This window comes from Bombus vancouverensis, chromosome 5 (assembly GCF_051014615.1).
Source record: "Bombus vancouverensis nearcticus chromosome 5, iyBomVanc1_principal, whole genome shotgun sequence".
Lineage (NCBI taxonomy): Eukaryota > Metazoa > Arthropoda > Insecta > Hymenoptera > Apidae > Bombus > Bombus vancouverensis.
In genome coordinates this window covers 13117837-13141001 of record NC_134915.1, presented here as the reverse complement: position 1 = coordinate 13141001, position 23165 = coordinate 13117837, and the positions used below count along the sequence as shown (strand labels likewise).

The 23165-nt window shown below is 49.0% G+C and overlaps 1 protein-coding gene across 5 annotated transcripts in view; it reads right to left on the bottom strand.

The window, feature by feature from the left end:
• Nucleotides 1–23165, bottom strand: part of Lmpt (four and a half LIM domains protein limpet) — a 69625-nt gene that overhangs the window by 30277 nt on the left and 16183 nt on the right. For 2 of the 5 annotated variants that reach the window (XM_076618927.1, XM_033332805.2), the window contains one exon: nt 15951–16036. In XM_076618927.1, coding sequence (XP_076475042.1) covers nt 15951–16036 — 86 coding nt within the window. Of the gene's footprint in view, nt 1–3812; nt 4061–6417; nt 6513–15950; nt 16037–18616; nt 21755–23165 lie in introns of those variants that run through there. The other 3 variants (XM_033332800.2, XM_033332806.2, XM_033332804.2) reach the window with 3 other exon arrangements.

Sequence of the window (23165 nt, the reverse complement as noted above, 5' to 3'; positions counted from 1 at the left end):
GGCATATTATCGAGATAGGAAGGCGGACGGCTAATGGCTATTAATTAGATAAATGTTGGCTATATTAAGCGGCGGCGATGCAGGCCGAATGGAAATAACTCGGTCGCGGAATAACACGCAATTTCGCCTTGTTTTTGTCTTCCCGATGGCGTGTTTCGTCTATTGCCTATCATCGGCGATCGCGAGCCAGCCCCGCTGGTGTTTTTCGATGCTTGCATCGTGACTCGCGCGTTTCGCGTCCCGACGAAAGTGAAACGAACTAGGGGGGAGCGGCTCGATGCCGACGTAGCCATCGTCGTTCACGATCGGTATCTCGGCCAAACGAGCACCACGATAAAAATATAAGTAGGTAATCTCGCCTCGGTGAATTCTCCGTCGTTTCCGTTTATCTGCGCGACTCTAGACAACTCGCATCGTGCAGACCGTTCGACCTCCGCCGCGTCTCTGCAAAACGTATGTATATCGCCTACCGTAACAACTTGCACGTGTGTACACAGAAGCGAGGAACGCGCTTGCACTGTTATTATTCGCGAACTGCACACCACCACTCGTAATCTTGGCCAACAGGGCGAAATCACCGCACTGTCTTCTAGATAGCACCGTAGATTATTGCGAATCTGCGATCGGGGCGAGAGGAAGATTAGCGCGATAAAAGTGAAGATACAAACGCGCGCGGTAGGCAGCCGCGGGAACGCGGGAGATTCGAAATGAAACGGCACGGCGCGACGCGTGCCACGTAACAGAGTGCATTCGCAGAAGGAGCGTACTTCAAACTGGCGCCATGAGATTCGACGAGAACGTAGGTAGGTGTGTACCTATAGTTAATACCGGGTGGCCCGTGAAACAGTGCGGCTCGGTGGCGCAGGCGCGGGCGACGCGGATCCCTCGAATGTCGTCGAAAGCTCCGACACGGACCAAGCTCCCACCTTGTCGTGAATTGCAACCGAACACGAGTCGAATTAGAAGCGCGGCCCGCGCAGCTTGCTGATCTACCATTTACGCGCGCTACCAGTCTTCTCGACTTAACCCCCGGCAAATCTCTGGTTTTAAAAACCTTCGAGAGGGCTGACGATCTTCGGGATCACGAAACGTCGAGCAAACTTCGAGGGCGATCCGATGCTCTTCTAACGAGGCTACCCTTTTCGTCGATCGCGTCGATAAACCGACGACAAATCCCTCGAGAGCGACTGGATAAACCGGTAAAGAGCGAACGTACATAACGACGAAGCGACGTTTCCTTAGGGTTCTAATTCGCAAACTGACGCGAGACTGTAACGAATGCCGGTGAAAATAGGTAATTTGCTGGACGATCGATAACTTCGGAAGCTGCTCGATTCGACACGCTCTATGACCGCATCAGGTAACAAACGCCTGGCAAATGTCTCGTTACGGCGATTCGATAAAAGGTGTACAACGTGTAAATCACGGTGCAAGACGACGCCGTGGCATTTCGTCGTGGATCGTTAACGCGTTTGTTGGATGTGAAGTCAGCATTTTCGATTATGCTGCTCGAGGCGTGTTTGAACGGCACAGGGAAACGCGTTCGGACCGACCGTTCTGAAATATTGGCACTGTCGCGTTGCACGGAAGTTGTCGTTTTGCTCGAACGTGTGCAATAAGATGGACGATGCTTTTACGAATCGTTTAACGCTTGCCATTTCGAGCACTTTTTCGCTCGAACGCAGTCAGCGGAGAAAGGAAAATTACCCGGCTCGCTGTTTCTCGCGAGACCTTCCTCGCTGCTCGACTTTAATTATTATCATTATTTATTTATGCAGCGTAATTTCTCCACGATGCGGAAGAGAAATTACCTTCGTCTTTTTGCGAGAATCCAAATACGGTAAAAGATTCACCGTGCCTCGAAGCAGTCGTATCTACCGGTGAAAGGATTTTTAAACGCATTATCGTCTATTTCTTCTTCTTCTTCTTCTTTTTTATTTTTTTTTTTTCGTTCTCATTGTCCGCGCGGAGCTATGTCAATCGCAATTGCAAATTGCACAACGACCAATTAAGCGCGGTGCGTTTATCTCGAAGAGCTAAATGGTTGGAAGTAATTTCCTTCTCTTCAAGAGGTAAATTTGACGTCTCGCGTGTTTCCTCGCGTTAAACACAAGGTGAACGCGCCGAGATTCATGCTACATTTGCCGCGTCGACTGGAAGATCTGTCGCGGTCGGTAGATATCTCGTTCTTCGCGCTTACGTAAGAGGAAGCGCTAATAGAGAGCGATTTCGGTAAGCGGTCGAGCCTCCCTCGAAAGCTGCGCAGATCGCCACGAAAATATGACATAAGCCGACAAGATTTTGGCATAGTCTACCGACAACGACTGACGCTGGGATGCGCAAGACAGCCTGTCGTAAACACACGCGTTCGTTTCTGGATTATCGCCCGTTACTACACCTGTCTTTCTACGGGCAAGTATTTCACTTACACGGTATGCAAATTACACCGCGAGAATTACTTGTAAATGTTCTCGAGTTTGCGCAAGTTTTTATGGATTTACGTTTCGACGAAGCGAAATAAAGGAGAAACGGTCGATCGATGAACAGGCAATTTTATTCTGCCAAGAAGTTACGATGCGGAAATTACGGACGCGAAGGGATCTGGCGCTATCGAAAACCGAAGAATAGCCGGAATAAGTTTCATACGAATCACCTTGGCAATGAGTCGCTGATTTATTCTGGTACGGACGTGAGTGAGATTTATTTGACGTACCCATATATTTTAACTAACCACGAATTTCTAGGACGTTCGCCGTGAATAACTAACATCGAATGACTTTGAAACAATAAACGATCATTTGCGGTTTTGATCGTGACATCCTGATACTGCGCAGACCAGCTTCTATAGTTTTCATTCGACTTATCTATCTACTACGATAGTTGAGGGAAATTTCCAAACGTAAAACTTCCAGCCATATGTCGCAACAAACTCGATTAGCTATATTAAATGCAGCACGATTCCGTCCGAAACGTTACGAGCACGAGGAATTAGTCGTATTATCGATCAGCGATGTCATTAATCTCGCAAACGAAAAGCTACGTAATCGTCAAAGACGCGAGACGTACGCTCGCGTCGAGATTGGACAGGTACAAGGAGGATTTCGTAAAATGTCGTCTCTGAATAATTCGCATTGCGTAAGCCATTCGCGGTCACCCGCAGGTTCGCAGAAACACGAGAGTTGAAATACGCGGAATATACGTTGCAAAATTTTGCGTTCGCTAGGCAGACCGATAAGGTAACGTTCGTTGAATTTGTAACTAGAATCTCGAATAGCAGTTGCGGTAAATTTAAACGGAAATTGCTAAATTCCGTCTCATCTGTTTTCGGATGAAACGTAAATTGCCATGCGCCAAAATTAAGCGACATTGACGAACGAACGAGCGGACCGTACGAGTCATATCCATGAGCATCATCCTGATTTAGATTCATAAGAGGGGAGTTTCCTTGCGAAGAAATGCACGTGTGATTATCGATAATTCGAGGAAAATCTTATCAACTCTGTACCCAGCAGCGACCAGAACGTCTTCTTAATGATCCCATTAAATGAAAAAGAAACAGCCAGTACGAGCTGTCACGTGTCATCTCGAATTATTTTCTATCTTTGAATCTATCGCGTCATCGATTTCCGAGTTAGCCTTCCGAAATGTTTTCCGACACTTTACTATTCCAGTTGCTCTTTTCTTCGGAAAACGATGATCCAACGGATGCACGAATAAGAAATCGCTAAGGTTGCGTCACCTAACGTGGCTATTCTCTCTTCGAGAACATCGATAATTCAAGTACTCGGAATCAGGAAAACACGTGTCCTTACAGTGTACAAACGTCATTGTTGCAGGATTGATCGTGCGTGCAGTCAGTGCGTTCCTCCTCGTGAATATCGGGTGGCGGGCCTGAGAGCGGAGATGCACTGCCCAGGCTCAGAGAAAAAGTTCTCCGTACTCCCCGTCTTCTCATAGCGAAATTCCGTTCTCGCGAGGGGAATCGCGGCGTTTTCTTCCTCATCTCAGTGAGCTCCTTGACGGAGAGGCCATCGTCCCAAACCATGGCCGAAACACTCGCGGAACACGAATCGACGAATCGACGATCGATCAGAAACTGAGTGTATCGCACGGTAATAAAGCGGTCCCTGATCCTCGTAGAGCAGTAGGCTTATCGTTCGAAAGCAAACACGGCCGCGTATCGAGATAACAAAATAATTCGTGAGAAGCTTTCAGAGAATCACGAGGTGGCTCGACCTTCGGCCGCGTCAACACTGAAACCAAACGCGACTGAACGAGGCCAGTTGGTTGAACGACGTCTCATTGGATCCCCCTGGCAGGCAAATCGAATTAACTTAATGCGGTTATGGAATCTACGAGCCTTTTCGTTGTCCCGATCGCGACTCGATCTCGGTCACCGCGTCATGCATGTAACGATCGTTCCGCGTGAAACGAGCCACGACACACTCGAGAAATCATCAACGCGTAGCCTACGATTTTGTCCGATAACGTCACAAGTGTTACTCGTCGATTGCCGACGATGAATTAACAAAGGACACCGACGATTCGAACGTATGAAAGATCAGCTGAAAATCCCTGATCGCGTTAAGCCAGCTTCCATGTCGATCCACGCGCGACTTTCGACTGGCTGGTCGTCTTCCAGTCGCGGCACATCGCGTTTCGCTTGAGAACAGAAGCCGCAGTGACCTTCGCTCGATGGTTTGCATTACGAACACCGTTGTTCGGAATCGTACGCGGTCTGTGTCATCGCTACCAATCGTTTCTACGTTCAAAGATAAAAGTCTGCTTTTCCTTCTAACCGATCAATACGGTAGATCCGTGTTCTCAATCACGTACGCGTCTGAGTGGCTCGTTCTATTTCACGCAATCCTATTGGTACGCTTCGAGATGCTTCTCGACTTTAGGTCCTAAATCGTTCGAGTACCTACAGCATTGGGAAGGTTAATACCTGGGTTCAAGCATATTCGGTTCGTAACAAGATGTAAGTATCTGTATTTTGCCGCGTGAATCATCGAGCCGCGATTACACGGCGGCCTTAATGATATCGTAAAGCGTTTGAAAGCCTCTCTAATACTCTAATCGGAACTTGCACGCAGCACATACGCGAACTGAAACGACCGACGATGGCTGCTATTGGGCAATTGACGAGAGAACCTTGTTGCTCGACATTGAGTCGGACTTTGACTCTATGCTGCGCGTCTGGCAGCTGCAATCGCGCCAGCCTCGCCTCTAATCGTCCCCTCCATTCGTCGTAAATTCAATCCGCAGTTCAAAGATCTTATCGCCAGTTATTTACAGTCATTGATGTTGAATGTAACGCGCAAGCCGCGTTTTTCCGCAGCCGGAATTTCGTGCGCGAACCACACCGTTGCTGTGCGGTTAATTAATCGTTGGAGACGACGCGTCGACTATGGGAGGAGAAGACGGAACGATTCTCGCGAAACGAACTTGACGCAAGACGCTTTCAGCCACGTGAGACGTATGTATATCGTGGTGTATTCACGAGAACGCTGAATACGACTGAGACTACAATGCCAGTGGTGTCCTCGTCGATAAAGATTATCACGAGCAAGTAACCTCGTTATCTCTGGCTTTGGTGAGGCGTTGCCAGCGTGCGTCCCTTGAAACGAGTTGCGTTTAAAAGGACGTTTAACGCGCATTTGCATACAATCAGATTCTCGAAAGCACTCCATCATTCGCCTTCATTCCTGTCTGCAGTGGCATAAACGATTTTTCTGGTTGTCGCGTATCCAGGTTTTCGTTTGTTTCTGGTTTTTTAGCGTCGAATTCAACACGTTACGGCGTTACAACGTACGCCTCGATAACGACGCTTTGCTTCGTGTGCAGCTTAACAAACAGTCGTCTGGGTGAACAACGCCAACTCTTTAATTGGGAAGTCACGTTTAAGTACCGGGAAGAGCAATACCTGTCGGGTTTCTCAGATACGAAGAATCCTTACAGCTAAGACTTGTAATTGAATTATCGAGCTTCGTAACATTGGGCGATACGAGAATTTCCGTGGCAGTCGTTTTTCCTCCTCTAGAGCTGGATCGTTTAAAAGGTTTGCACAGGCGAAGGGGTCGACGAAAATCGAGGAAGCGGTAAAACGATCACACGGAGAAACGAACATACATTCAGAGATGAAACGTGAACGCGTGCTGTCACGATAGCCGCGATCTGTTTATTTGTTGTAATCACAAAGAAACTTACTCCATTACTGAGATGGCTGACAGCCAGTACATTTACAAGTCAGAACGTGACACAACGCAAACACGTATCCCATCCACGCAACAAGCCTTCGACTTTCGACCAGCCTTCGCTTGATCCTTCTGCAAACTTAATTCCGCCGCGTGTAAACCTATCAGCGTTTAGCAAAGTCTCTGTGTCGTCGTTGTCTCTAACCGACTGTCGACTCACCGATTGCCGTGATAAAGGGAGGAGTCCTCTTTTCCAATGACACGAGCGGTATAGCTCGAACTCTCCCACTTGGCGCCCATCTCGCGTGTATGCACGTGCTCGCCACGTGGAAATGCGACACGATTCACCAGCGAACCTCCGGTAGACTACGCGCGAGACGATCAAACGAAAGAAACTCGACGAACGAACGACAGGATCACCGACACGGTGGAGACTCGCGAAGCGGCTCTAACGAAGGAAGGTGGAGGCCGCGAGCAATTTTGACGACGATACTTTGCGTCGGCTTTCAGCCTGTTCTCCAGTCGCGCGAATGACTTTATCGCCGGGTTATTTGTCCCGATAGCGCGAACAACCGGTCGATCATACTCTAAATTTAGCGCAGCTCGATCGGTTGAAGAGCGAGCGAGACAAGTTGAGAGAAACGGACGATATTACGCGCACTCACGCACGAAGGCACGCACGTCCGCCGGAGAAGGCAGGAATATACGCACTGTTCGCTAACCGCTGTAACTGTTAACTTGGATCGAAATCGTCGAGCTTCTTCTTCTGCCTCTCCGACCAAACCATCGTTACTTGTGTTCGTGCTCGTGCGCTGTCAATGCCAGCTGATCGGATAGAGCAGCACGCAGCTCGGCTTTACGCGCTCGATGATTTATCGCTGTCCCGGAATATAATGCTCCCGTTCATCGCTTCCTCGGAGCTGAAACGCCACTTTCAGAAAGGGCTTCTCAAAGTCAAGGGGTCCCCTTTCGCTTTCAGAGCTACCGTGACGTTGCATTCGCCCGGTCTTCGTCTTTCTTCGGGGGAAAAGATACGCGTTGTTTCAACGTGCCGTTGATTCAACAGCCGATAACGAGGATCGATTTAAAGAAACGTCGCGGCAGTAGCTGTCGCGAGCAAAGCAATCGACTCTGACGAATGTCGCAATCGGTATGTAGAAAATATTATCGGCGAGTGAATGAACGCCTACGCGCGCGTGGCATGTCGGCCGTGTGTCTTTCAATTTATTTAATCAGAATAAATTTATCCGCGTCTGCCGACGTATTACTTAACGCATACTCGTGTCGCAATCGCGGAGTTAATGAAAATCTCGGATTGTTCTAGGATTTGTAAATGTTATTCATGTATTTCGTGTATTTCATGGTATTGTAGGAATATCGGATGGCAGGCAAATCTTCGTACGTTGAAGTCAGATAAAATAAATAATACTAAAATAATAATGATAATAGATCGGAAACTCTTAAAGATATCACACGCACGACACATACTCTTGCCACGCGTAGCCAAATCTCCACGTGACATCGTGCAGTCCATGCGTGCATCCTTCAAATCGTTCCAGGCTCGCTACCGATATCTTATACATTATATAATCGCACGGTTCTTTGCTGTTCGCCATTATCACTCCAATAAGTTTAACGTAATAACCGTAGCAGCAGATACTTTCAATTTTCAGTATGCACTCGGAAGAACTTGTGCGAAATAGTCGAAGGACTGTTAAAGCTACTAATACGAATGTAACATTGACGAGTTCAGTGGACCCAAACGCGCAGAACAAAAAGTGAAATTCTCGACACTATTTGTCCGTGCAAAGAGAGGCTTGAGCGCTAGAAAGCCATGTAAACCGAGGAGAACACGCTTTTGCCAGGAATTCTAATCCCTCGCGTGCTTTCTTCACCCACGCGTCGCATTCCCATACGACGACGACGACAACGACGCGGCGTGATTACGCTTACGTACTTACATATTATAGATGCCAGCAGAATGCGAGCGAGCGAGCGAGCGACCGCACGCGAGTACCGACGCGATCAATCGCGCCGATATGATTCCAGCGCGAGAGTAAACGCTCTTTATTCGCTGACGATAATATCGCGTTTGTTGTACGACCGCGGACAAGATGTAACGTCCATCAAACATCTTACGAGACATCTTGTCGGCTTAACTGAAGTAGAGGTCTTGAAAAAAGTCAAAGGTTTTATACTATCCTTAGATATAATCCGGAACGATGGGAACAGTAATTTCGTTCGATTTGATCAACGAAACGGATAAAATCGACAGACAGGAGACTTAACGAAGTGATTGGCAAACGAAGGTTTACATCGTTAGAGCAAGCATAAAAATACCGAACGTGATGATTCGGATATGATTGTCGCGGTTCGAGTGGAGTTCTCGAAGAACGGTCAGAAACGATTACCGTCGTGTAACATTTTGAAGACAGGTTAACGATTATAGCAGCACTTGTTTATACTTGATATGCGACGACCGTTCGATCGATCTTCAAAATTTAGTAGTTTGTTTTAAGCAACTGGAGATAGTCCAGTGAATTATCGAAGTGTTTACCAGCGCTGGAGTTATTGCCGGTTTATAGCGGATAAATTTCTCGGTATTTTACAGGCGGTTAAGTCAAATAAATAGCCGTGCCGCGTGCCGCATCTCCGACCTGTGGTGGCTCGCGGAATATTAAATATAGAGCTTTGACACACATAGAATGTCGCGTGATCGTTCCACGCGAAGAGATCGCGAATTCACTCGTGTTTTGCCTCGGTCCATGTTCTCGTAAATAAATATCCGGGAATGTGTCGCATGGAAACCGCGTTTCTTTGCTTTGACAACGGATTCGTGCCAACTCCCTGGAACCTCCCTCGTGATTCAGTGCTCCGATCGAACTACGGTGCTCGCGCGCCGATGGCGGGTCAATCTAAAAAGCTTCGACGAGCGCGTCCCTCGAAGAGATCCTTGAAAAAAGTGTTTCGTGCCGAGATCTATTTGCCAAGCGGCTTATGACCATCCCGCTAAGTGATTCGACACGAGCTGGTGTAAAAACCCTACGTTAGGGTGTGCGTTGTATTTGTTAGAAATGTCACTGACTACCTTCCTTTAGAATTCTCGTGTTACCCGACAGAAGCAGTTTCTAACGAGCTGGACTCCGCAATGGTGGATCATGTAAGCGAAGCTATATCCAGCCCTACTGTAATCATAAAAAAAGATCGTGGTTCCTATACCATTTCCTAGATCCATCGTTCGAGAACGACCACGAGATCACTGTGATCCTACTTTCCCGACGATGAGCGGCGGCTTGGCTAGGTAACGCGATAAATCAATTCGGGCATTAAAATCACCGTGGTCGTTCGGCCGACGCGATCCCGTTATTACGCTCTTCGCATTGTCACCGATCCGCCTGCGTCTCTATCTTCTCGCGTGTCTGCGAATTGAAGCGTCCCACGGTAGGAAAGATCGATCCAGAGAAGCCGAGAACGGCTCGTGCGATTTGTCAAGTTGGCGCGTTGCGCGCAACCACGTGGAGTCGCCTGTCGCGGGCGGATTTAGTCTCCACAAAATCGTAAGTTGGTTGCTCGTTCGGATACTCGATGCAAAAGGAAGCTAAGGCAACTTGAAGACAGGACATGTCGATAAGTGCGCAGCATTTGCTGGCGCCTACGACGGACAAAGAAAGTAGCGTAAATTAGCGGAAAAACGAGCGGGGACTAAGCGACGAGAGATGGAGTCGCGGTGCGCGTGCGACATTGCCGCAAGGACGATTCAATAAACGGTTTATCGCGTATCCGGAAAAGTAAAACGCATCCTGATCACAGCTGCAACTCCAGGAACTTCGAGCGATGATGTCAGAGAAAGAGGAATACGTGGCTGGTTGTTAACGATCGTTTTTGGCCGGGAACCGTTTTGACGTTCCGGTATTCGAGCCGACAAAAGCCGCTGGTTTTCGGTCGAACGGACGACACTCTCGAGGCAGCCGTGACTAAGAAAGTTAAAGTATAAAGGTGATCTCACTGCGCGGTACGCGTGGGTGACCGACATCTCGTCAGTCCTACACGCGACGGAGCACCTGCGTGTCATCGCGCGTAGTAATCGTCCGAGCAATTATCGGCGAGAATCACTCGACGGGACGGACGTTCGTAATAATAGTCGCGCGAGAAATCGAGCGAGTCCTCAAGGTTTTCCGATGGAAGCGCAAAGATGCTACCGACGTGACGCGGCCGCAAAGAGTATCCGATTGGCTGAATACCAAGACGCGGAACGTTCGAGGAAACTATGCGCCTCTTCCTCGGATTTTCGCTAAGGGGAATACCGCGTGGCTCGATCAACACCTTCCGCCGGTCTTTCGACGAGCCTCGAGGATTCGTAGCGATCAAAGCAAAAATACTGGCGCGCTGGAAAGACGCGCGACTTCAAAGCGCCAGTTATGTCGCGCCACGCGCAAACCAAACATTTATTTGCCGCGAGGAATCAACTAAATAACTGTCGATAACATTCTCTTGAAACTTAATCGGGGCTGTCTCGAATCTGGCGTCGAAACGCGGTTTTGACAAGCGAAACTCTGAAAATAATTTAAAATAAATAACTTTAACCGGGAAAAGCACCATACCGGCTTTGAAGGTACTTAACCGACAAGTTCTTTGAAAAGGCCAGGGACGACGTCGGCATTGGCCGCACTGAAAATAGTCTTTTATCGTGTTTTCGGAAGCGGCAACGGCTGCGGGAGGTGGGTGCCGCTTGTAAATCAGCGTTTAAAGCGTTTAAAAACGCGATAGGTGGGCCGATTTAAAATAGACGGTGGAACGCGCGAGTAGCCGCACGCCGGAGCGCAATAGGCAGTGTTAAATCTCGCGAAACAAAAAGAAACGAGTACGGGCGACTTTCTGCATTTCGTCATTCGATATTCCAGCATGCAAATCGAGAAGCCGCGGTTGCGCCAATTCCGGACGCTTCGCTGCTCCGCGAGCAAACGCGGCCGCCACGATGCCGCTGCTCTGTCGCGGGAGAATCGCCTTGTTAAACGATCGTTTTTTCCATTCCATGTTTCGACATTACCTGTTCGCCGATCGCTTCTGTCCTCGTGATACTTTTCGTTAAACCGCGGATTTTTATTCGTTCTGCCCGACGGACGGTCATGAGAAGAATAAATTTGGACACTGGACGAAATTGATATGCGAATTTTAATAGGTCATCGTGTTCTCCGCTTGAAATAACTAGGCCTGCATAGCTGAGTAGGCCGGCAGACTTCTACATTCCTTCCTCTGTGCTGAGATAATTCAAAATATTACATAAAAATAGACACGTTGAAACTATGCTACTTGCAACACCAGAGGCAAGATGAAGGTCTGTCGTCGACCCTAAAGAGCCAGTAACCATTAACGATCCGATGCCAGAAGCAACGATCATGTATCCTGAAATCCGCCTAAAATGAACCATTAAAACCAGGCTCAACGACGAAACGATGTGTCGTAAGTGGTGTGGACCAACGTTCCCCGATCTCTGCAATAAAAGAAACACGAATGGACGTTAACGGTACGCGAGCGAGTTATACGCGAATAATGGCGCGTTACTCTCGGCTCTTGTATGGTGTTACAGCGACGCAAACGTTGAGAGATATCGCCTGCTTTTTGTACCGCTACTTTTGCGACGCGCTCATCGTCGGTGCTGTAATTTCAATGAATCATAGACTCCTAAGAACACCGTGCCTATATTTCACAGGCTACTTATTCTACAGGCCTTTATGACTACAACGTCGACATAAAAACGTCTTTCCTTCTAAAACGTTCGGCTTATTTTCTACGAGGGGTAGATTTCTAAAGAAAGATTCGGCACGGTTCGAGTTTCTACGTTGCCCGAAGTAAATTTTTAATTCAAATTTCCGGTACGAAAGGCAAGAGACTCGCGGTAAAGCGGAGCAACAGGTGCCCCCGTTGGTCTGACTAGAATCGATCAGAGCCACTGGCCGCGTAAACTAGTCCACGGACGAAATTAATACGACACGCGACTGCTGCACAGCTGTTACTAAATACAATTCTATTTTACCTATGTGCCCGTCGAGCAGTCGCCAAAGCAGGTACCGAAACCCAGCTCCCACGCGCTCGCGTAACAATCTCGAGACATCGAGACCAGTCTCCCCGGAGCCAGTATGCAGCTAGCAGACTACACAGGGCGCTAAATCAAATCGACTCGAATCACTACTGGGAACGTGTGATACACTACTCTCGATTGTTCACGAAGCACAGTTTCAGCAACGAACGAGTCGTGCAACAGGTACACGCAGCGAACCCGGACTCGACCAGCTTCTAATCGGCCCACGCACTCACACTCGGTCTGATCAGTTGCGTAATCGCGATACCGCGATGTCAAGACGACATCGATGGAGAATTCCGAGCGGTCAACGTAAAATCGAGATGTCACGCCTCGTCGAGAAGAGAAGATAAACGTCGCGTCGGTCAAACGTTGATCTCGACTGGACAGGTGCCGAGAAAACACGACGATCACGGTCAAAAGGCGAAAACGAACTCGTGCGCTGCTCGCCGACCCTATACTGGCGCATATTGCCGAAGCACGTGCACGCGTGGCGTATTGGAGTTGCCAGAAAGAGGCGAGGCGAGACGAGGCGCGATGCAAGCGAGCTAGCTAACTCACTCGCTTGCTCGCCAATGACTCACGGCTTCTGGTGCGTGAGGACGCACACGCGGATCGACGTCTGTGTGTCGGGAGCCTGCGTGACTCGAGTTTCGAGCAATTGCTGTTCGATCAAACCGACTAGCCAAGGCTTACCGGTTCTACTCGCAGCGAGACAGTTGTTCGAGTCTCTATCTAGTCATCTATTCGACGAATTTGCGGTGATTCGTACGCGATACCTGATTTTCGTGAGAATCGATCAAACAGCGATGTACCGAGGTTGGCTGTGGCTGACATTGTCAGAGCAATCACAACCAGAGTTCGAAATAAACCGAGAATTTTCAGCGGGCTCGTTTGACGCGATCAGTAAACGAAAATAGAGATACGGCGCGAGATAAATCCGCGTGGACAAAGAACAGCGGGAGAAAAATCCAGCGACGAGAGAACCTTGTTCTTTAGAACGCCTCGAATTTGGACCCGCGGTAACGAGTTAACGCGATCCATCATCGCGTCGCTGGAATCTATGTTAATCTGTTGGTTCTATGACTCGGTGGATTTGCTACGCTCACAATCGGAGACTTGTTTAGACCGTAACGAGCGTAACTGCGTGTTAGCCTTAAATCGCGTATTCGTAACCCGGAATCGTGGTGGATCTAGAGTGTCGAAGATCTGGTCCAGGTCTAACCGAATATGTAGGAGAGGAACGCCAATCTAATTCCGCTATGATATTATATCGCTGGCGATGTTTGGAAAATAGTCGATCCACAAGTAGGGCCACGTGCTTCTGTCGTGGCATGGATCGTTTGAAGCGCGATACGCTCGTAAAATCTGTATAAGTCAGCGTAATACAGGCTGCGCCGCTTATCGGTCTCTAAAACGCAGCCGCGAATTAAATCGGCGACGAATAGCGAATCCGCCTAATTCAGAGAGCTTTCCGCGAGCTGCAGCCGCTATTTGGCAACTGATAAACCTATAAATACGAGCACGTGCTCCACGTTTCACGAAGGAGTGCAAGAGAGACGACTGTCTTGGATAAACAGCTGCTTGCTAGATTATTCGGATCCGCTCGGGCTGGTAAATCAGTCAAACGATATTTCGCATCGAGTGACGCGCGCGCTCTCGTAAATCGATAAAAGTTAAACGCTTGCTTACACATGGTCGACGCCTATGCGATTTCGTTGGGCGAACAACAGTCGAAAATACGCGTGTCAAACGACTCGTCGACGCGTATCCGTTCGCTTTTATCGCGTAAATTATCGACGTTCATAGGCGTAGGCGCTTCGATAAACGGAGGTGCGGTCGAGCGCGTAAACTTTGATAGAAACGAATTGGTAACGATTCGCATGCAGCGTGTAAAATTAAAGGCACGACCTCTGTTAGAACTATGCCGCCAGAGAGCCGACTACCGCCGCGTTTTATTGGATTTAAGTGAAAGCGGGACAACGACAAAGTCTCCGTTGTTTCGTAAGTTCAGAGACGTCGATACAGCGCCTCCGAGCCGATGATTAATAAATCAGGGAACATGCAACAAGTAAAAGTTTGCTGGACGGAAGTCGCGGCGAAGACGACGCTTACGAAGGTCGGTAATCGATAAGTCACACCTTTGTTCGTTCGTGTTTGTAGTCTAAAAACGGGGAAAGTATCGCTCCGATAACAGTCGTTACGAGACTTTCACGACGATCACGTGAATTACGTCGTCTTTGTCTTTCGTTCGCAGAAACTGGAACGGATTATCGAGGAGAGAACGTAGACAAAATCCGCAATCGTCAGGCACAAAAATCTATTTCGTAACGCTTTTGCTGGCTAGAAGAAATCACAGGCGAAGCCTAGCTCGGAATCCATTAGCGATACCGATCTAGGGACGTAATTTAATTATCTAAATTTACCGCGTATGAATCGAGCATGACGACGCGCTTCTTCGTTCCCACATGTCAAGGATTTATTTTTGAAACGAGCTACGACCCGCTACCAGGTCGAAATAATTGTAACAAGCGTTTCTAGCTGACGTTCGACCTTGTTTTTCCAAGCTAACAAGCTTAATTCGTGGCAGCAGGCGGTAGGAAAAGAGAAACGACGCCCACGCGTTTAACGTGTCCAGAAAAGCAACGGTCAGTCGGATTTCCTACGCACGAGCTCTCGACGAAAATGGATCGGTAAAATTTTTCCGAGAAGCACGGCACCTGAGGGACGCAACGATCGTCCCACGCTAAGGGGAATGAAATTGAATCGAGAAGCCTAGCGACGATCGAAGGCCGCGCGGATTCGGGTGGCTATAGGTGGCATAATTGTAAATCCATCTCGGTGGTTATAAATGCAGCCGAGCACGAGGTAGTGTCCCATACCTTTCTCTTGCAAGCGCCGCGATGCTGGAAGGAAGATCGGTTCCCTTCCCCGCTACTCTGACCAATTAATTCGCTATTACCGCATTGCTGGTCCGTAAATCACGGAGGATAATTACTAGCTGGTAATTCCATCGCTGTTCAGTTACGCTTGGGATAATGGATAGGTTGTGAAGCGTTTCGGTGAACAATTTCGCCATGATTCGATCTTGTGCCGATCCTTTGTCCCGTTTCGTCGCCTTTTTTCCTTCCTTTTTCGTGCCGTTCCACTCGACCTATTCATCGAGAATATTCTATTCGACTCGTTGATCACGTTGATTTTGTGAATTCAATTCTCCTTCTTACCGATCAAAGCGATCTCCTCTCGCTTGATAATGACGCGAGAATGACGCGATTCCCTGTCGCTTCAACTAATGGAACGAGATAATTATTTCCGGATAAGCAACCCGATATCCCGATTAGAGAAACTCGTCGATCGATGAAACGCATTAGACAATGTACGGCTAATTGAAAGGCGATGGGATTCATCGATCGTTCGAGCGGATCGCGCGCAAGTGTCAACAGACGTGAGAAACTCGAAGACTTTGACACCAAAGTGTGTCAGCGTTACGAATACGCCGTTGGAGAGGGAACACCGATTCGCTTAAATGCCATCAAGGTTTACGGAAGCTCGTTTCCTTCTTCTCCTCATCTTCGCAGAAAGCAAGGTGAACTAAGGTTTTTTTTTAACGGACGATAAAGGATATCGCGGTGAACTACTGAACGCAACGGTATCAAAAACGTTTCGACACTTACCTCCACGTGTGCGGCGAGAATCCTGAACACGTATCTCCGCATTGTAGACAAGGTTGCCCCTCTTCGACGTCCGTGATCAGGACACCCTACGATCAAACAAATAAAAATACATTTTCGTTTTTTACATATCGCAATCACGGCGAATCTAACAATATCCGATAAAAATGATAGTTGTTGCGATAAGGTCGCGTTAATTGCAAAATGGTGAAAGGTCTGGATCATCTTTGTAAATGTCAGTCGCCTACGGCGTCGTTCAATGATACCTCTATTCGGCTACGAATCGACGCTCCGATCTAACAGCGATACGTTGCTCCCTCGATCGTAAAGAATAAATAAAAAATAGGAAAAGGAAAGAGTTAAGAGCATGAAAGACAAGCGCGTCATCCTCTCGCACGATCGTGACGCGTTCGTTAATTACGTCCGAAGCGGGACAAGGTCGGAGTCGCGAGTCTTGTAATTGGGAAAAGTTTTTAATCGCACGGCTGGTCGTTGTTCGTGACAACGCGTATCCACAGCGCGTAGCCGTACTTCCAAAAGCGAACGATCGTCTGAGATTTCCCGGCAAATCGGAAGAGTTTGCCTTTTAAGACGTTACACGCGGGCTCTCCCACGTTGTCGGCTTTAAAGAATCGTTGGGTGACATTTGGACGCGGCGCGGCAGCTTCCAAACGCGTCGTCGCGAACGTTTACGAAGCGGAGATAAAGGGAAGCAACGACGATGGAAAGCTCGAAGCGCGTTGGATGCGTTCAAGAACCTTCCGGCCGGCATATATGGTCGGTCCGCCCACGTGAAACAGGTCGCGGCACTGGCATCGCCAAATATCGAGTAGACAAGTAACGCGCCATGGAAAATATGTAAGCCGATGTGTCTCTAGCTGTCTATATATAGGAATCTTGAATAATGATCCCTGAGCGAACGCGCGTCGCCTAATTAACATATTTTTCGTCCTGACTCACGAGTGAAAGGACCGGGTACTCGTTTTTTCTCCGGAGCTCGCACTACTAACTGGAAATCACCTGAAAACCGAGCGCGCGTACCTTGCCGCGTTTGATTTATGCAGCCGTTCTTTCAAGCACCGTCGGACATTTTAATCTCGAGTCGAGTCGAGCTCGAGTTGTTTTCCTCGAGTGTGCTGGGCTCGCGTCTCGTTTTCGACGCTGAATCATACGCCAAAAGGCAGACGATTAGATCATTTTTCGAGCGAAGAAAAAAAACGATTTCAGGAACGTACAGAACGAGATCCTCGGTGATCATGTAAATTCCTCGTCAACGTCCGTACGTTGTCGTTATTTCGTCCACGCACAGAGCGCATGTCGTTGACTCCTCGTCCGTTTATAGCGCGGTTAACAGCTTGGTAAGCGAGGTCGCTTCGGTCGTCGCGATTCTATCGACTTCCATCGTTAACGACGATGATTGACGATCGTCGATTATATGGACAAAGGCTTGGCGTTTTTAACGCGGCGGTTGCGAACACGGCTCGAGGAAAGATGTGATCCGTACGGCTGCGTACGTGTCCTACACGCCGCGCGACCATTCCACTTGTAGGCGGTTCGCTGACATTTCCATGACGTGTTAGCCAATAGATGGTGGAATTACGTAAGGACATTGAAAACTTGCGTTAAGCCGACTGAATGACAGACCGTTAACCCTCCGACCGACTGGATGGATAACTCGCTCGCGCGCGAAAAAATCCAAGCGGTGTAATTTTCGCTCGGACTAATTGCGCTCCGCGACCGTTCTGACCAACTTTGACTCGAGAAAGTTCACGTCTTAGCCCGTGGCGAGCGGTATCCGTGCTCGAAGAAAGACTAAATAGCCGAGTAACGGAGTGGATTAATTAAAGGATTAACAAGCGTTGACGGATAAAGCAGCGGATGGGTTTGCTTTCACCCTGATTGACTTAACAGCCAGCCCAGATTTTTGCGTCTTCGAGCGCTCGTTATTCCCTCGATATCGTAGCGGTGACGTCGCGTCGACAGCATAGAATTAGCGTTGCAAGCGGCAAGAAGATGTTCGAAAGAACAGAGGCGTATTGGGGTTGGTTTGGAATCAAAAAATTTCACTGGTCAACTAAAAATTTAATCAAAACTTTCTACATGTACTCGTTCATATATACGCATCTAATAATTCCATAAAGATAAGTCGGTAATTGCTCTCATAATTACTTTCACTTATTTCATACATGTCCGTTGAACGTTCAACGAGCTCTCGTGTAGTTGTGCGTAGATATAATAAAAGCATGCATACAACTATCTAGGAAGTAACGTGGATGGTACCGCCGTATAGTTAACGTATGGCGTGAAGGAAAAAGAAATCGCGATACAAAATCGTGGCAGGAGCGAACCACGACTAACGACCGATCGTCAACAAGAGCAAATCGCGTGAAACACGGCAAGAAAACGTTCGCACCTTCCAACGATCCACCAACACACTCGGCACGTACTGATTCCGTCCAGCGGCGCGTCGCCCGGTGAAAATCAGAAAAACAAAATTCCTCGCTGCGCCGGTCGATTACCAGCGTGCAGCACTCCGATTCGCCTCAGCTTTCGAAACCGTTACGAGAATCATCTCGCTTTCATCTTCTCCATCGATTTATGAATATAGCTTCTCGCTTCTGAACCATAAAGGACTGATCGAACGCAATTGACTCATGAAAATGCCATACCCCTTCGCGGTAATTCCAGACTCTTCTCGAAGGTGTAGAAACGCCTCTCCCTGGTATAAAGCCGTCTCCGCGCGTCGACCCTCTCTGTCGACGATCATTCTCCTCCTCGTCTTCGTCGCTGTCCGCTTCGTCCTCCGCCTCGTAACGCCTTCTCCTTTCCGCGTACATGTCCTGTACAGGACGACGGCGACGCCTCCTCTCGGCCGGGCTCGTCTCCGGACTCGTTCGAATCCTGATGATCGTCGCCCCGTTTCTCTCGTGGGTCGACGTGTATCTACTCTGTAGATCTCGAGGATGTTCCCCGTTGCCAAAGCCGCTGTACGTTTCCAATTTCGTGCAGCTGCGTTTCGAGTCCTCTATCTCGTTGCCGAATCCTTCGTTCGACTGTTTTCTCCCATGGAATTCTTGAATTCCCGTTTCGGGAGAGGGATCTCGGTCGATCTCCGAACGACCCTCCGGATTCGCACGGTATCTGCTGTTCTCTCGGAAATACTTGGCGGCGAAAATCCGGTTGCTCTCGTGCCACGACTTGGAATCGAATTCCTCGCGGTCCTTGGCATCCTTTCGACACTCCACTTTCGGTTCGTCCCGTTTCGGCGGTGTCAACGGTCTGGAATGTCTGTTCGATCTTTTATCGACGGCCTCGTGATTTTTGCTCCTCGAAGACGTTCGCCTCTTCAACGAGGAGTCTCTTTCCAAATCGTAATCCTGATCGTTTAGGGGGCTCGTTCGGGTCTCGTCGTCTTGAGTCTGGAACGACACGCTGCCAAATTCGACGTATCGTCCATTAGGAGAGTGCCTTCTCCTTGGCTCGTCCAAGTTTCGAAAAGATACTTTACTCGGCTCGTTATCCTGGCCTTTGTGGACAGGTCTTCGATCCGCATCGTCGTTACGATCTTTGTAGGAAATTCTGCCAAACTCGACGGTCTTCTCCTTGAAGGAATTTTTGCGACCTAAGTCGCCGCTGGAATGATCTTTGAAGCTAACTCTGCCGACGTCTGGCTCTTGATCCTTGTACGAGTGAATTCTACCTGAATCAAAGTCGTGTTCTTTGAAAGTGATTCTACTGACTCCGTCGGTATGTCCTTTCAGCGAACGCTTCCTCTCCTCTTCGTCGTCGCGATTCCTAGGCAGAATTCTCCCGTAATCCGAATTTTGTTCCTTGAAGGAATTTTTTCTTCTTGCGTCGTAGACCTGCTCTTTCAACGAATTCTTCCTCGAGACGTGTTCCGGCTCCCTTCCGAAGTATTTCTTCTCGACGTCCTGGCTCTTGAACGAGTTTTTTCTGTACAAATCGTTTTCTTCGTCCTTGAAGGACGTTTTCCTACTCAAACTGGGCTCCCTATCCCGAGAGTGGCTCTTCTTCGTGTCAGCAGATTTAAACGAACTTTTTCTCGTCACCTGTCGATCGTGATCCTTAAACGAGTCCTTTCTCCCTAAGTCGACGTCCGAATCTTTCAACGAAACTCGCCTAGGCGATTCTAGATCTCTTCTGGGTTCTACGAGAGCTCTCTCGTACTTCTGTATTCGCACGTCGAAATCCTCCGGATTGCCATCGTAAACGTAACTTCTTCTCTTTGGACTGTTCTTCCTTCGAGAAACGTCGTCTTCCATTTCTCTAGGTCGTCTATGTGCTTTTTCCACACCATACGCGTCGGCTTTCCTCTCTGTAAACGAGTCATTGGATTTCTCTATCCTTCGGTCCACGGAACGATTTCTATTATCTTCCTGCTCGTACGTGTCCAGGTCTCGCAATTTAGATCTGCCAGATCTGCGCTCACCTTCTCGATCGTTGATACGATCTGCTTGAACTTCGCCTCGACCTCCACTTTTCGACCTGTACTCGTCCTTTTCCGGACTGTGCGAATCGCGCTCCGCTCTAAACTTCAATTTGTCTTCTTCTCGAGACTTGAAGCGCTCTATCATCGCCTTGATCCTTCGATCCGGCGATCTTCCATCGACGGCCAAGTTCTCGATCTCCTTCAGAAGCTGATCCCTCTCGTCGTTTCTCTGCACGTCGTCTTTGTCGTCGTATTTCGATCGAGCCAGCTTCGACGTAGCTTTCGAGACGTCCGAGTTTTCCCAGCTTTCTTTCTTTTTCGATCTATGCGATGCCGCATGTTCGCGATCGATGGATCCCGTCCTCGTTCCATCGTCACGCTGCAACGTCTCCTCGTGATCGTCGCAACGATCCTGCCTCGTGGAATCGTTCTTCGATCGTCCGTTGGTTAATCGAGAACCCTCGAATCGATCTGTCTGCTTCCTCGACCTGAGACTCTCGTTCTGCACAATGTCCTTGATGTCCCAGGCGCCAAAGTGTTCCTTACTCTTTTTATACAATAAGTCCGCGTTTACGTTCCCGTGCTCCTTATAGTCTCGACCGTTCTTGCTCACCTCGTCGTTCTGTTGCCCCGTCATGCCAAAATGGTAACGATTCGAGATGTTCTTGTACGACTTTAACGCGTGATCTTGCTGCTCGTCGGGCAAACGGTCCTTGGAATACGAGGTCACTTTGGAACCTTCCTTGATCGACGAGGAACCACGAAGAAGACGCGACATGGTCGTGCGCAGCACCGTATATCAACCGTGTATCTACTAGAACCGATCGATTCGCGTCACGTTGGAAACTTTTCAAGGTTCCGTTACGGTTCTCCGCGAATCCAGTTTGCGACGTGTATTACCGCGTCCGATGACTTAATCGGGTTTCTTTCGATCCGTATCGCGAATATTCTCGTCGACAAGTCCTGTGAGGAGAAATCGCACAGCTCGATCACATATCAGCGGCGCAGTTCACGCAGCGAAATTATCCAGTCGCGACTATCGCGAGCAGAGTTCAGCAACGAGTGACATCGGTAGTCGGTCAAAGAAACTCGATGCGATGGTTTCGTTCGTTACGGCACAGAGACGACGACAACGACGACGAGACCGGGAGGGAAAAACGCGCGTCGTAGACTCGGTATCTCATCGGATTCTTTGATAACGTGGTATCGCGGATCGACGAATCGCTATCGTGGTGGAGAGAAGACAGCTCTTCTCGTCGCTTCGGCCACCTCGTAACCGCAACAAACAGCAGTATCTTTGGATCCCTTTCGGTGGCTTCTTTTCGCGAGGCGAAGCCGGCTTCGGCCGAACGAACGGAGCAGACGACCCTGAAAGTCGTCTGTGGACTTTCACGAACGCGAGCACTTTGCCAGTCGGAGTCACCACGAGAGTGTGCACCGGAGGAGAGCGTGTTGTTCCTCTCCCCCTTCTCGTCCTGTCCACCACCTTCCTCCTCTCCCTCTTTCGCTTTAGATGCCTCGCTCTCTACGTCCCCACTCACTGCCTCCTGCATCCTCCTCTCCTTTGCACCGTCACCTCCTTAGCTGTCCTCCGTCCTGCGGTCCTCCTCGAGGTGAGGCGGACCACTCGATTCTCCCGTTAATCCGGCTCCTCTCTGCGTCCTCCACCTCCACATCTGGCGCGACACGACCACGTGAGCTCGACCTCGCTCGAGTTCACCGGGATTCTGGGACTCTTCTCCCAGCTTTTCCGCTCTGTTCAAACCAATTTTCACCCGAATCTCGATTCTCTTTCCTACCGTAGTCCTTCCTTCGTCGACCTTCAGTTTCTTTCGACACGTGTTACGATCGGAAGCAACACATTACGGCGAAACGACCACGACGACAGGGATGTACAATGTACGCGCGCTCGTTTAGATTATGTTCCATCGAATGCTCGGGTAAATCGAGCGGATCTTCTTCTTCTCCCATTCGTGGAGCTTGTCTAATTACAGTCATTTCGCTGGGACGATCGACGCTCCTAATCGGCTCGTTTTCCATGCCACAGACCTCTCATCGGAACGACTCTCGGCGTTGTTTTGCCTCCTCGATTCCTGCTCGACGAACAAGTCTAGCAAAAAGTCGAAGAACGTCGTCACCGACCGCAGCAGCTCCTAATGACAGTGCGTCGTGGTTTAACCGACACTTGAGCGAGTGCGTAACGGCTCGGAGCTCGAGCAGAGATAGGCGCCACCGTCGTTTAATAGCTGCGTTAGGCAAAAAACGGGCAAGATACGGTGTCTTTCTCTTATCTTTTCTTTTCTCTTTCGAAAGGGGGTTAGGGAGAGATGACAGCTGAAAATGGTCAGCGGGGCGCATCATCGAAGCGACTCGCAAAATGAGTTACTTCGGCTTGACTCATCGAGTCCTTAGAAAAATGATCAGGTGATCGAAATAAGGGGGAAAACCAAAGAGAAAAGGACACAGATCCCAGGAAAAAGAGGCAGAAAAACAATCATGGCCTTCCTTGGAAATCTCCTCCACGCGCTATGGTCATTCGGTCAGGACCAGGGGAACGAAAACCTGTTGGATGATTCACAGTATCCTTGAAAAACAATAAAAAAGTGTGCGTTTTTTCTCGGCCGCCCTCGGCAAATCGTTACCGAACGAAACCATCGGATCGTACGGGCGAGCAAAGTCCTTTCGCGTCACGAAAATGCTCAGCGGAACGTTCGGTCGCGCGATAAAATCGTCCGTGCGCGTCTAATAAGTTCTCGGACGCGAGATCC